The 14,044-nt window shown below is 48.8% G+C and overlaps 1 protein-coding gene across 2 annotated transcripts in view; it reads right to left on the bottom strand.

The window, feature by feature from the left end:
- NT5M (5',3'-nucleotidase, mitochondrial) overlaps positions 1-13,802 on the bottom strand; it is a 39,257-nt gene extending 25,455 nt beyond the window's left edge. The window contains exons 1-2 of one of the 2 annotated variants that reach the window (XM_047708837.1): positions 13,307-13,802; positions 9,990-10,090 (exon numbers count right to left, since the gene is read on the bottom strand). In XM_047708837.1, the coding sequence (XP_047564793.1) occupies positions 9,990-10,090; positions 13,307-13,576 (371 nt within the window). In that variant the 5' untranslated portion in view covers positions 13,577-13,802. The remainder of the gene's footprint in view (positions 1-9,989; positions 10,091-13,306) is intronic. The other variant, XM_047708838.1, reaches the window with a different exon arrangement.
- Between the last annotated feature and the right edge of the window lie 242 nt (positions 13,803-14,044).

Here is a 14,044-nt window from a genome sequence, read left to right as displayed (position 1 = left end):
GTGCCTGTTGTCACCAAGGACCCTTATGTCACTGTAGCCAGTGCATACCGCCCTCTCCTTCTCTGGCTCACCAGCACTCAAGTCGCCTGCCCTCTGTGCGAGCTCCTGTCCTGGCACGCCTGCCCGTCGTCTGCCACCCCAGCATGATCTCCTGGCCTTCCTGGTGATTCTTAAGAACCACTCAGGGGTTCTTCATCTACACTCCCTACTCCGTGGTGTCATCCAAGGCTTTACACAAGGCTCCCCCCCAACTTTACCTTCACCATTCAGCCTTATACCATAGGGCCAGCCTTACGTCCTTAATATCCTGCCGAATATCTCTGCGAGGGCATTTCACCAACCCTTGGTTTTTCCAAAATGGCACACGACGTTCTCCCTACTCCCCAAACCTGCTCCTTCCCCTGTTGATGGCACTATTACATAGAGCCAGCTGCTCAAGCAAAAAACCTAAAGATCACCGCTTTTCTTACCCTTCCCCCAACTCCCAGTATCCATCCCCAGATCTATGGGTTCTTCCTCAATGTGTGTTTCAATGTTTCATTCCATCAACTTCCCTCCATGGTTGCCACCCCAATCTTAAGGACCACCACCTTTCATGGTTCCTCTCCTTCCAATTCTGCCCCCGCCAAGCCTTTCTCCACCCAGCATCCAGACTGATGATTTTTTTTTTTGAGATTTTCTTTTTATTTATTCAAGAGAGAGCGAGAGAGAGACCTTGTGAGCAGGGAGAGAAGGAGGCAGAGCGGGGAGAGGAGGAGGCAGAAAGAGAGAGAATCTGAAGTAGACTCAGTGCTGAGCAGAGTCCGAAGCAGGGCTTGATCTCACAACCCTGAGACCATGCCCTGAGCCAAAACCCAAGAGTCAGACGCTCAACTGACTGAGCCACTGGGGCCCCTGGACAGATTATTTTTAAACAGCTTCTCTGAGGTGTGATTGACATGCAGTAAACTACACAGGTAGAATGTGATAAGTTGCATAGGAAACAGGGATCTCCACAATCAAGATAATAAATAGCTCCCTACATTTTCCAGGCCCCCTCCTGTCTTCTTTCCACCTGCCCCTCCTTGTCCCTACCCCATGCCCAGGCCACAGGGAACCACTGATCTGCTCTCTGTCACCACAGATCAGACTGTATTTCCTAGAATCTTACATAAATGGAAACACAGAGTACGTGCTCTTTTTGTCTGGCTTCCTCCATCCAGTAAAGGTATTTCTGGGAGTCACTCATGTTATTAAATGCATCCATAATTGGTTGTTTTTGTTTTCTTTCATTTTTGAGCAGACCCATTAAAAAAAAAAAAACAGCTTCATAGGGGCACTTGGGTGGCTCAATCAGTTAAATGGCTGCCTTCAGCTCAGGTCGTGGTCCCAGGATCCTGGGATCGAGCCCCGAGTCAGGCTCCTTGCTCAGTGGGGAGCCTGCTTCTCCCTTGCCTGCAGCTCCCCCTGCTTGTGCACGCTGTCTGTCTGTGTCTCTCTCATTTTTTCTGTGTCAAATAAATAAATAAAATCTTAAAAAAATAAATAAAAAGTGAAAAACAGGGGCGCCTGGGTGGCTCAGTGGGTTAAGCCTCTGCTTTTGGCTCGGGTCATGATATCAGGGTCCTGGGATCGAGCCCTGCATTGGACTTTCTGCTCAGTGGGGAGCCTGCTTCCCCCTCTCTCTCTGCCTGCTTTCTGCCTACTTGTAATCTCTCTCTATCAAATAAATAAATAAAAATCTTTTTTAAAAAAGTTGAGGGGCACCTGGGTGGCTCAGTGGGTTAAAGCCTCTGCCTTCGGCTCAGGTGGTGATCCCGGGGTCCTGGGATGGAGCCCCGCATCGGGCTCTCTGCTTGGCAGGGAGTCTGCTTCCTCCTCTCTCTGCCTGCCTCTCCTGCCTACCTATGACCTCTGTCTGTCCAATAAATCAATAAAATCTTTAAATAAATAAATAAATAAATAAGTTGGGGGGAAAAAAAGTAAAAATCAGCTTCATGGAGATTTAATTCCTAAACCGTAAGAGCCGCCCATTTTCAGTTTGTAATCCAATGGATATTACATTTGCAGACTTGACAACAATGACCAGAACATTTTCACAGCCCCAAAAGGAACCTTGCGTCCATTAGCAGTTACTCTGCGTTCTGCCCTTGGCCTTAGGAGAACACGAACCTACTTCCTATCTCCGTTCCGGTTATTTCACCTACATGGAATCCGATAGTGCACGGTCTTTGCTGCTGGCCTCCTTCATTCAGGAAAAGGTTTCCAAGGGTGACCCACGCTGTAGAATGTACCTGGGCTTCACCCCTTTTAATTGCTGAGTAATATCCCAGTGCATGTGAATGGATGGACCTCATTTGTTCACACACGTATCAGCTGATGGGCACGTGGGTTGTTTTCACCTTTTGGCTATTACGAACAATGCTGCTAGCAACATTCATGCACAAGTTTTTGTGTGGACGCGTGTTTTCATTTCTCTCAAGCATACGCCCAGCAGTGTGACTGCGGGCTCATATGGTAACTCTGTATTTACCATTTGGAGGAAATGTTTTCCCAAGTGTTTGCCACAGCAGCCGCACCATTTTTCCAATCCCACCAGTGATGATAAGGAGTCCAAATGTTCTCCATCCTTGGTAACACAATTGTCCTTTTTTTTTTTTAAGATTTTATTTATTTTTTTGACACAGAGAGAGAGACAGTGAGAGAGGGAACACAAGCAGGGGGAGTGGGAGAGGGAGAAGCAGGCTTCCCGTGGAGCTGGGAGCCCAGGTTGTGGTCCCAGGGGGGCTTGATCCCAGGACCCCGGGATCATGACCTGAGCCAAAGGCAGACTGTTAACGACTGAGCCACCCAAGTGCCTACCCACCCCGCTTAAAGATTTTATTTATTTATTACAGAGAGAGAAAGAGAAAGTATGAGGGGGGGAGGGTCGTGAGCAGGGAGCCCGATGTGGGACTGGATCCCAGGACCCCAGGATCATGGCCTGAGCCAAAAGCAGATGCCTAATTGACTGAGCCACCCAGGTGCCCCCCCCCTTTTTTTCATTATTGTCATTCTAGTGGGTGTGAAGTGGTATCTCATTGTGGTTTTGATTTGCATTTCACAACAGACTAATGATGTTCGGGCCAATTTTCATGCATTCATTGGCCATTTGGTTATCTTTTTTGGAGAAATACCTGTCCAAACTTATCACCCCAAGCCCATATTGTTTTTAAAACCTAAGTTAGGGGGCACCTGGGTGGCTCAGTCATTAAGTGTCTGCCTTCAGCTCAGGTCATGATCCCAGGCTCCTGGGATTGAGACCCACATTGGGCTCCCTGCTCAGTGGGAAGCCTGCTTCTCCCTCTCCCACATTCCCTGCTTGTGTTCCCTCTCTCGCTGTGCCTCTGTCAAATGAATAAATAAAATCTTAAAAAAAAAAAAACTAAGTTAAATCACATCATTGTCTCTTCAGTCCACCAGGGCACTGTCCCTCCCATCCCTGTCAAGCTCACTGAATTCTAGCCATACTGGTCTCCTCCAAAATATTACTCAAGTAAGCAAAATCCTTGCCCATCTGAGGACCTCTGCACCCTCACTTCTTACTAACTAGGTCATCTTAACATTAATTTCTGAAGTCCCCTGTCACCTCCTCAGAGACACCTTTCCACCCCACCCAAAGTAGCCCTTTCCCCCATTTAATTTCAAACACATCGCCTATCTATTTCTTTCTTACTTGCCATCCCCCGCTACTTTAACGAAAACTCCTCAAGACCTGAGACCTTAGGTTGGGTGTCTTATTTACAAATAGATCCCCAGGACTAGCATAGTGGCAGGGACATAGTAAGTGACACAAAACAGATCTGTCTAGTGGGTGAATGAATACATCGCCTCCTATGCCAGGCTCCTCAACTGTAGGCGGGTTGACAACACTGACTCCATTTTGTTCCTGTCCACATAATGACCTCCCTTGGGGGTACGTGTTCCAGGCCTCTGGGAGGTTAACATGTGCCCTGACTGGAATGTGGGAAGGCTTTTTCTGATCTCCCTGAAGTTGTTTAGATAACTAGAAGAGGTAACATAGTTTCTTCCCCACCCTCTTTTGGCACACAGATGGCACCACGAGATCTATTAAGTGTTTGACCTCACGATCCCCTCTGTACATCCCCTTGCTCTATAAAATCTGTGGCTTAAGATCAGGACTTTGCAGAGAACAGCTACGCAGCCCAGGATCCTCAGCCACCTGATCCCCCGTCAGTGTTACCCTGAATGAAACTAGTAAACTGTATGGAGTCCCCAGTGTCAAAGTACTTGCTCAGGGCACCCAGGGGGCTCAGTCAGTTAAGCATCCACCTCTCGCTTTCCGCTGTCATGATCTCAGGGTCGTGAGATCAACACCCTCATCAGGCTCTGATCAGCTGGAAGTCTGCTTGGGGAGTCTCTCCCTTGGTCCCTTCCCCCACTCGTGTGCACGTGCTCGCTCACTCTCAAATAAATAAATATTTAAAATAAAAGACTACACTTATGGGAATGAGCCTGAGTAACTTATACAATTGTGGACTATATGGCCCACCTGAAACTAAGAGAACTCATGTGTTAATTATACCTTGACAAAAATTATTTTTAAATGCATAGGCCTTTGATTCGGCTAGCCCACTGTTGCACAGAAACACTTGCACACATACGTCCATGCTCCCTGCAGCTCTGATGCACAGGAAGGAGTAAGAACCGACTTCAACGTCTCTGCGGAAATCATTACCTTACACGGTACACAGTATACAATAAGATGCTACGCAGTAGATACAAAGAATAAAATAATTTGCTGGTGTTGTTATGGAAGGATAGCAAACACATATTGTTAAGTAAAAGAGAGAAAGCAGTGTCATCCTATAGATGAGAGCAATCCTATTTTATAAGCAACAACTATGATGCCGTGATGTGAATGTCTCTTCAGCAGATGCCTGAGTGTGTGCCACGTGCCAGGCAGCACTCTAGGGACCAAGATAATCCCTCAGGGAGCAGACATTTGACAGAGGAAGGGACAAACACACACACACACAACTTTGGCTTAGCCGGGGCGGGGGGATGTTGAGGAGGGCACGGCAGAATGACTAGCTGGGGACAGCAGCGCCTTTAGCTACAGCAGGATGGCCTCTCTGAGATGGTGACACACAAGGTGTTCAGAACGGAAGTATTAAAAACAATGTGGCCACGTGCCAAATACTCGCAGAGAAACATTCCAAGAGGGTGTGTCAGGAACAAAGGCTGTGAGATCAGAAACGAGCATGGCACATCCACAGGCAGAAACTCAGCCAGCGTGGCTGGAACAGGTGCAAAGAGGTCAGAGGGTAGCACAGCCAGGTCACAGACCACCTTGCAAGCCTGGCTGAGTTTGGGTTTTATTGGAGTGTAAAAAAGAAGCCAAGAGAGAGTTTTTATTTTTTGTTTTTTGTTTTTTTCGAGAGAGAGTTTTAAGAGGGGACACACACATCAGCAGAATTCCGTTTAGAAATACCGCTCTGGCTGCCGGGTAGACTGGATAAGTTTACAAACCTACATACAAATATCTACGTAAATGCATTTGAGAAGGTCTGGAAGCACGCACCCCGCATTGTTCACCAGGACAGGAAGAGCAGGATGGGGGGAGATGTGCATGGGGAGAGAGGGACAAAATGGGCAACTCACATTTTTTTCACGTATGTTCCTACTGTTGGAGTGTTTCGTATGAATACACTCATATATCCTGAATAAAGGGTAGTCGTCCCTGAAGATGTTCCAAGGAAGCTCTTGAACATGCGATGACTCCCAGGGAGGCACAGCCTTGCACTCAGTGCTCCCAGAGCCGGTCCACAGCCTGCCAGGGAGGCGGTTCTAGGACAGCGGGCAGGTAAGGTGTTTGCTCACTGTTCCCCTCCTACCAGAAACCCCTTTGCCTTCTCCACCTGGCAGATCTCTTTTCATTGTTCAGCACAAGGGCTCCAGGGTCCCTGCCTGCCCACCCTGGGGAGCTGCCCTGCCTATCTCCATCCGCATACATCTACCACATCTCTTTCGGATCTATGTTCTAGTCCTTGGTTTCCTAGAGAACTCCTCGAAGGCCAGAACTGTCTCTTACCTACTTCTGTATCTGCGGCATCTGGTAGAGGGTCCCGCCCATAGCAGCTGCCTTACAAATACGCCTTCAGTAACATTTTAAATCTTGGTTTCTGGCTACGTCAGCACCAGACACAAAGCTATCCACTTAGTTACGGACTAGACCACTGTCTCTATCCACACTTTGGGTGTGAACTGACCTTGGGAAGCTACCCTGTTAAGAGCCAAAATGGAGGTAACAGACCGCTGGTATGGTCTAGACTTGCATTTTCACAAAAGGCTTCACAGGGAAGCTGTGGGAAAGAGAGCTCTGGACTAGAATACATGTGAATAAAAGCTTCATCCTCCACTTGTGAAGAATCACAAAGCATACTAGCAAACCTGAAGCCCTTTGAAGTCCTATGGTAAAGAAACCTTCTAATCCAATGTCCCCCACACTGTTATACTTAAAGAATGCTTTTTTGTTCCATACCTACTAAATCTTGCAGAATACTAACAACTGCGGCTAATGTTTACTGAGCACCTACTATGTGCCAGGCGCTATAGTGAGGCTTTTTTCATTCCCCTCATTTCACAATTGGAGAAACTGAGGCCCGGAAAACTTAATAATGTGCCCAACGTCTGAGGATTAGGTTCTAGAAAAGCCCGGGCTTGAGCCTGGACAGTCTCACTCCAGTTGGGACATAACCTCAACCGCTATGCCATCTAGCACCCCAGGATACAGTTGGCTGAATGTGGTCCGGGAAATGCTAATCCAGACACAAACAGGGTTTGAAAAGCTTCAGTACAAATACACTGCTTTGCCTCTCTGGGCTCTTCCTGCGGCTGTAAAAAGTTATACAAAAATACTCCACTATAAATCAAGGTCAAATCCTAAACCAGAATGAAACAGACTACTCTGCACGGCCTGACTCAAGTCTAAAAATAAATTACTGAATGAGTCCACAATTCAACTCAAACTTTAAGCATTTTGTGTCCCTCTGATGCCAATTTATCAGGTCAGAACTTTGAACGCTGATGATTTTTGGAGGCATTTATATGACACAGTAAAGACCAAGCCATACCTTTTGTTTCATTGGTGTTTCAGGTTGGTAAATTCAAGCAAAACTGTGACCAATAAAAGTATATACAGGCCTAGAAATAAATTCTAACATTGATGGTCAGTCCATGTTTGCCAAGGAAACCAAAACAATTCAGTGGGTGGGGTGGGGGTGGGGAAGAGTCTTTTCAAGAAATGGTACTGAAAAGTGGGTCTCTACATGCAAAAGAATGAGGTAGGATGCCCTTCCTCACACCATATTAAAAAATTAACTCAAAACGGATCAAAGACCTGAATGTAAGAGCTAAAACCATAAAATTTGTACAAGAAAACATAGGAGCAAGTCTTTGTAACTTTGGATTAGGCAAACAATCCTTAGATATGAAACCAAAAATACAAATGACCCAAGGAAAAAAAACAAACAGGGGCACCTGGGTGGCTCAGTCAGTTCAGGGTCTGCCTTTGGCTCAGGTCATGATCCCAAGGTCCTGGAATCATGCCCCGTGTCAGGCTCCCTGCTCAGTGGGGAGTCTGTTTCTCCCTCTCCCTCTGCCTCTGCCCCGCTCATGCTCTCTTTCTCAAATAAATAAATAAATAAAATGTTTAAGAAAAGAAAGAAAGAAAGAAAAAAAGAGAGAGAGAGAATGCCTGCGTGGCTCAGTTGGTTAAGCATCTGCCTTCTGCTCAGGTCATGACCCCAGGGTCCTAGGATTGAATCCCGCATCGGGCTCCCTGCTCAACAGGGAGTCTGCTTCTCCCTCTGACACTCCCCCCACTCATGTTCTTTCTCTCTATGTAATAAATAAATAAAATCTTCAAAAAAGAAAAAAACACGTAAATTTAACATCCACATAAAAACTTTGGTTTTCAAAGGACACCACAAAGAGGTTAAAACAACAATCCACAGAATGAGAGAATATATTTGCAAGTCATATATCTGATAAGGGACTTATCATCTAAAATATGTAAAGAATTCTTTGTGTGCCTGGGTGGCTCAGTCAGTTAGGTGTCTGCCTTCAGTTCAGGTCATGACCCGGGGGTCCTGGGATCAAGTACTTCATCAGGCTCCCTGCTCCCCAAAGAGTCTGCTTTTCCCTCTGTCCCTCCCCCTACTCATTCTCTCTCTCTCTCTCAAATAAACAAACCTTCTTAAAAAATAAAATATATAAAGAACTCTTAAAAATTAGCAATAAAAATATAAATAAACCTATTGAAAAAAATAGCAAAAAAAGATAATTCTCCAAAAAACAAAAACAAATGGCCAAAAACACAGAAGAAGATGCTCAAATCATTAGCCATCAGAGAAATGCAGATCAAAACCATGATGAGATACCCCTTCACACCCACTAGGATGACTAGAATAAAAAAGACCACAAGTGTTGGCAAGGGTGTGAAGTTGGAACCCTCACACATTGCTAATGAGAATGTCAGATGGTACTGTCACTTTGGAAAACAGCTTGGCAGTCCCCAAAATGTTAAACAGGAATTTACTGCACGACCCAGTGATTCTTCTCCTAGGTTTATACAACCTATACATGAAAACGGACATTCATAAAAAAAAAAAAAAACTCATACATGAGTGCTCACAGCAGTATTATTCTTAATACCTAAGAAGCAGAAACAAACGAAGTGTCTACCAACTGATGAACAGATAGACAAAAATGTGTCATGTGCATACAGCAGAATATTACTCAGCCATGAAAGGGAATGAAGTACTGATTTGTGCTATAAAAGAGATGACCCAGAAAACACAATGTTGCATAAAAGAAGCCAATCACAAAAGACCACATAGAGTACTATGTGAAATGTACGTGAAATATACACAAAATGTTCAGCACAGGCAAATCTACAGAGCTCTAAAGAAGACAGCAGTTGGGGTGCCTGGGTGGCTCAGTGGGTTAAAGCCTCTGCCTTTGGTTCTGGTCATGATCCCAGGGTCCTGGGATCGAGCCCCACATCGGGCTCTCTGCTCAGCGGGGAGCCTGCTTCCTCCCCTCTCTCTCTCTGCCTGCCTCTCTGCCTACTTGTGATCTCTATCTGTCGAATAAATAAATAAATAAAAGAAGACAGCAGCTGCCTACAGGCAGCAGGGGAAGGAGAGAGAAGGGGTAATGACTGCTCATGGGTACAGGGTTTCTTTTGGGGCTGTTGAAAGGTTTTGGAAATTGACTACAACTCTGGGCACAGACTTAAAAACCACTGAATTGTACACTTTAAATGGGTGGAGGGTATGTGAATTACATCTCAATATGGCTGTTGTTTTTTACATCGTCCTCGGGGAAGCACATCATCTGTAACTGCTAATGGGTTTTAGTGAACGGTTATGGAACTGGGGCTTCAGCTCCCAGAAGCAGCGACTTCACTAGAACGAAACAGAAATACCTCACACACTGCTCCTTTGGCTGCGTTCTCACCACGTGTTGTTAGGTCTTCTGTTAGACCTCATTGTACTCCTTCCTCTGTTCCTTTTCAGCACTTATAACAATCCGTGCTTATCTTTGCTTGTGAGATTCTTTGTTTAATGTCTACTCTGTGAGCTCCATGAGGGCAGGACCACTTTGGTCATCTCTGTATCACTTATGTCCTGTAGCATCTAATAGTCGGTTCTCAGTTATTTGCTGAATAAATGCATGTCTGGCACCCAGTCAACCAGGTCCAGTTAGACTCAATATTTTCTCCTGTTACCAGGAGACTCATTGTGTGATGCCTCACTAGCTTACCAGCTGAGTCTGTTTCACTCGGGGTTTTACCAGGTTGAGCACCAAAGGAACAAGCATGGACCTGTGCAGGGGTGAAGAGAGAGGAGGGAGGGATGTGGTGTGGGGGGCCAGAAGCAGAAGAGTAGGGTAGGCGCTGACAAGAGGAAGGCACAAATGCACAGGCAGGAAGACAAACTTACTTTTCTAGGTTGACCATCTGCTTCACAGCTTCCACAGCCCCTGGGAGAGGCTCCAGGTCAAGAAAAAAATTTTCTGATTCCCATATGCTAATGGCTTTCTCCTAAGAAGATGAGAGAGAAGTGGGTGACCTCAGGGGATTCAGCACATTGCCTCACCACAGAGACGATGGCACAGCTGGGAAGAGCTGTTGACAAGAAGAGTGTGAGCCTTCCACATTTCCGCCCCTGCAGACACACACACACACCCAAGGTCATATCCTGGGGGGAGCACATGTGTGTTCCAGCCCCTCTCCAGGGGGTCTGACTTCTGCAAGGATCCAGCAGAGAGACCAGCTAAGGGATCAGGAGCTATGGATTCCAAAGCCTGTTCCTTGAGGCACAGCTAGAGCTGTCTGGGACCAAAAGCAAGTCATCGTGAATCATGTGCTTGCTTGATTCTCATGGCCAGAGGCATCTCAGGGCCTCTGAGGTGGACCAGGTCTTGCCATGGCACTAGAGTCCTTAAGTTCAAGAGCTGGAGAAACTCAGAGATTCTTAAGAGCCCCGTTGTGCCATGTGGGGTAAGGGGGCCCGGGAGCCGAGTGGAAGGCCAGATGAGCAGAACTCCAGGTTCCTTCCCCACGTCAACTGGAACAGCTCTTATATCTGTTTTCCGCATTGGCATATCATCATTGGTATATCATTAAGTACTTTGTTTAAAAAGCATTCTACTTGCTTTTAAAGTCTGAAAGCCAAAAACCCAGACCCTCATTGTTCATATGAGAAAATCAAGGCTCTGAATGGGGAAGGGATTTACTCAATGGCACAGAGCAAAACATCGCTGAGAGCTGAACACCATCTCCCAGCTACAAAGCTACAAGGTTCTGCCTTATGTCACTGGGCTAAAATTGAGTTTGCAGAATGTTACACTTTTCCAGGCCCAGGACAAGGGGAGGGAAGACAGACCCCCAGACTGCGAGGAACGGTACCTAAATCCTACGTGGGCAGCTGCGGGTGTCTCTGCCAGGCCAGAAACCGCACACTCTGGAACAAGCACCACCACCATGTCCCCCTTAGAGGTGGAGCGCCCTGAGATCACACTGGCATTATGTCTGCGAGCTATGTGGGCTGAAGCAAATGAGCGGTGATTGCTAATAGACGGTCTCTCTTGTTTGGCTGTCACCTCCCACAAGGGGCAAGAATCACTATCCCAGTTTACTGATAAGGAAAGAGGCTTACAGAGGATTGTTTACAAGGCCACTTATGGGAGACACTGTCAGAACTTGACTCAGGGCTTCTGACTCACAGGAAGGCAGTGGGGCCCAGGGGAAAGCGTACATGACACAGGATTAAGTCAAGTACTGCATGGCCCCGGCTGCATGACCTTGGCCTCACTGTCTTTCCTCAATAATCAGCGTCCCAGCATCCCCTCCCTCCCTCCATCACTAACTTGGCTCTGAAACCCCGCTCAAGGCACTTCCTCCCTCTGGGCTGAGTTCCTCAACTGTCTTAACACTGCGGGATTCTAAGTCGGTTAAAATGAGCTTTGCCTTCCATCTCTGCCCTCATTACCTCTCTGAGCCCTGACAAGATCAAAGGGGATACCAATAGAGGTATTTTGTAAAGCAGAAATGCCTTCATAATTAAGGTGGGTTGGTGCATCGGTTGTTTTTAACTCTAGGTGCTGGGCCAGCTCAGCCAAGGGGATACCCAGGGATGTCTGCTGGGAGCTTTGCTGGGAACCAAGGGGATGTGTTCATCTATGAAAATCTGGCAATGTTCCCAGGAGCAGAACTGCCTCCTTCATGTCCCAGAAGAAGAACACTGCCTCCTTCGTGTCCCAGGAGCCCCTTTCCTTTGCCTCGCCCTTAGAAAATGGTAAATTGATCTTCTTAGATGTGGAGTCTGCATGTCTGTACAAAGGACTACAAAGGTTTCTGTCCTTTTCAGAGTTGGGGTGGGCTTCATGTCCTCACCTCAGTATACTCCTGGGAGGGAATGAGGTGCCTGGACTGCCAGTACTGTGTACTGTTTATACACCAACACCCACATGGAGCAGGGGAGTCTGTTACTGAGGCTACAGAAACCACGAGGGTATTCTCTCCAGCTTGAAGTTGGTAATTGGGTGTTAGAGCTGGGAGAAGCGAGCACACAGAGCTCTGGGAAAGTCACCTTCCTCAAGTACCTGGTGGTGAGGAAGAGCCGTGGCACTTGATTTTCTTTTTCACACCTGCCTCCCAATTATGGTTAAGTTACCTTTTTTAAGTCAAAAGAAATGCCACTTGTTAGAGCAGGACAGAGAAGAGGACTTTGCAGGTGGGGAAGCCTAAATGTGCTTGGGCAGGCAGGCAGACTTGGGTTGGAATCCTAGCTACGGGGCTTGGGACTAGTTTCCTCATCTGCATAATGAAGATAACAATGTCTGCCTCACACAGGAGACAATGCAGTCAACCTGTGGTACAAATTAGGCTCGAATATCATCATCAAGTTTCTGGTGGTGACCCTGGGTAGGCAAGCAAAAGATGCTGGAAAACACCCGCCTCTTTAAGTTTGTGCAAGGTGAAATCCCGTTCCTTTCCCGAAATAGTTTCAACTCAAAAACTAAGCCATCTGCTAGAAACAAGCCTGTATATTTCCCTTCCATCCATCCTGGACTCAGCAAAGCACAGCAGGAGTCAGGGGGATGTGGTGGGCTCAGGTTCAGTAGGGCCACCCAAGCAAGGGGGTAAAACCAAGGAGTTGAACCCTCCCCATCTTGACCACTGACTCATTGTGTGATGTCCAGAAAGTCACTCAACGTCTCTGGGCCTCAAATACCACTGGGAGCTATGCATTCATGGAAAAAGGACAAAAAAGAACGGCAAAGACATCAAATTCGTGAGGATGAAGAAACGGGCGTGTGACTGTGGCCGGGGTCAAAGAGGACTTTACTTGTAACGTTTATTTCATTTAAAGAATTTCAGGACTTGCGGCCAAAAATTAAAAAGTCAGCTAAAGACAGAGTTTGTATTTTACGCTTCGCATTCTCCTTACTTTTGAGAAGCCCTCGGTGACAGCCAACAGTTCCCGCGCGCGGGGCTGCGCGGGGCTGCGCGGGGCGCGGCGCCCTGAGTCCTCCCCGGACCCCTCCCCAGGCCCCCCTGTCTTACGAGAGGACCACCCCCGAGGCTCGGAGAGGTGACCCACCCAAGGTCACGCGGGCTCCCGGCCCAGGACCGGGAAGGAAGGACCGGAAGGAGGGCCGCAGTCCCGCCGGGCTCGACTGGGCTCGGGGCCCCGGAGCGAGAACGGCGGCTCCGCGGCGGGTGACGAGCGGGGCCGGGACGGGGGATGCTCACGCTCAGGCCGGGCTGCAGGCGGCCGTACTGCTCGGACAACCAGAAGCCGCGCCGGTCCTCCAGCGCGATGAAGGGCTGGTCGGGGAAGCGCGCGCGGAACTTCCTGAGGAAGCCGCCCTCGAAGTCGGCCAGCACGCCGTCCATGTCCACCAGCACCCGCAGGGCGCGGCCGCCCGCCCGGCCCGCCGGTCCGCGGGACCCCCAGCGCCGCCCCGCCGGGCACGCCGCGCCATGGGGCCGCCGCGCACACCAGCCGCCGAGACGGATCATGGCCCCTGGCGGTCGCTCGCCGCCGGCGCCGGGGCCTGGGCCGCGCCACCCCGCCGCGCGGGGCCGGGAGACATGACAGCGGTGGGGGAGGAGGGGAAGAAACCCCCGCCGGCAGGGGCGCGCGGGGAGCGCGAGGAGCGCGGGGGGCGCGGGGCGCTCGGGGAGCGAGCGCGCAGGCTCTGGCCCCAGATGGAGGCTGCGGCACGCGCCCGGGCGGAGGCGGGGCTCGGGGGCGTGGCTTTGGGGACTGTCCACAGTCCCAGACTCTCCACTAGCATCTTCTGCCTGGGCCGTGGGCCTGGGCTCCCTCCTCCCACTGCAGCAGCGAGGCTGCGGGAGCCGTGCCCGCCGATGCAGCAAGGCTGTGTCGCTGAGCACTTACCGTATGGGGCTGCGGACAAAACGGACAAGGTTCCTGCCATCCTGGAAAGTCCCTCTTAGAAGAAGAGACAGGCGAGAAGCAACCAA

This window comes from Lutra lutra, chromosome 16 (genome assembly GCF_902655055.1).
Source record: "Lutra lutra chromosome 16, mLutLut1.2, whole genome shotgun sequence".
NCBI classification, from domain to species: Eukaryota; Metazoa; Chordata; class Mammalia; order Carnivora; family Mustelidae; genus Lutra; species Lutra lutra.
The sequence above is the reverse complement of the archived record's forward strand: the minus strand, read 5'-3'. Positions and strand labels throughout refer to the sequence as shown.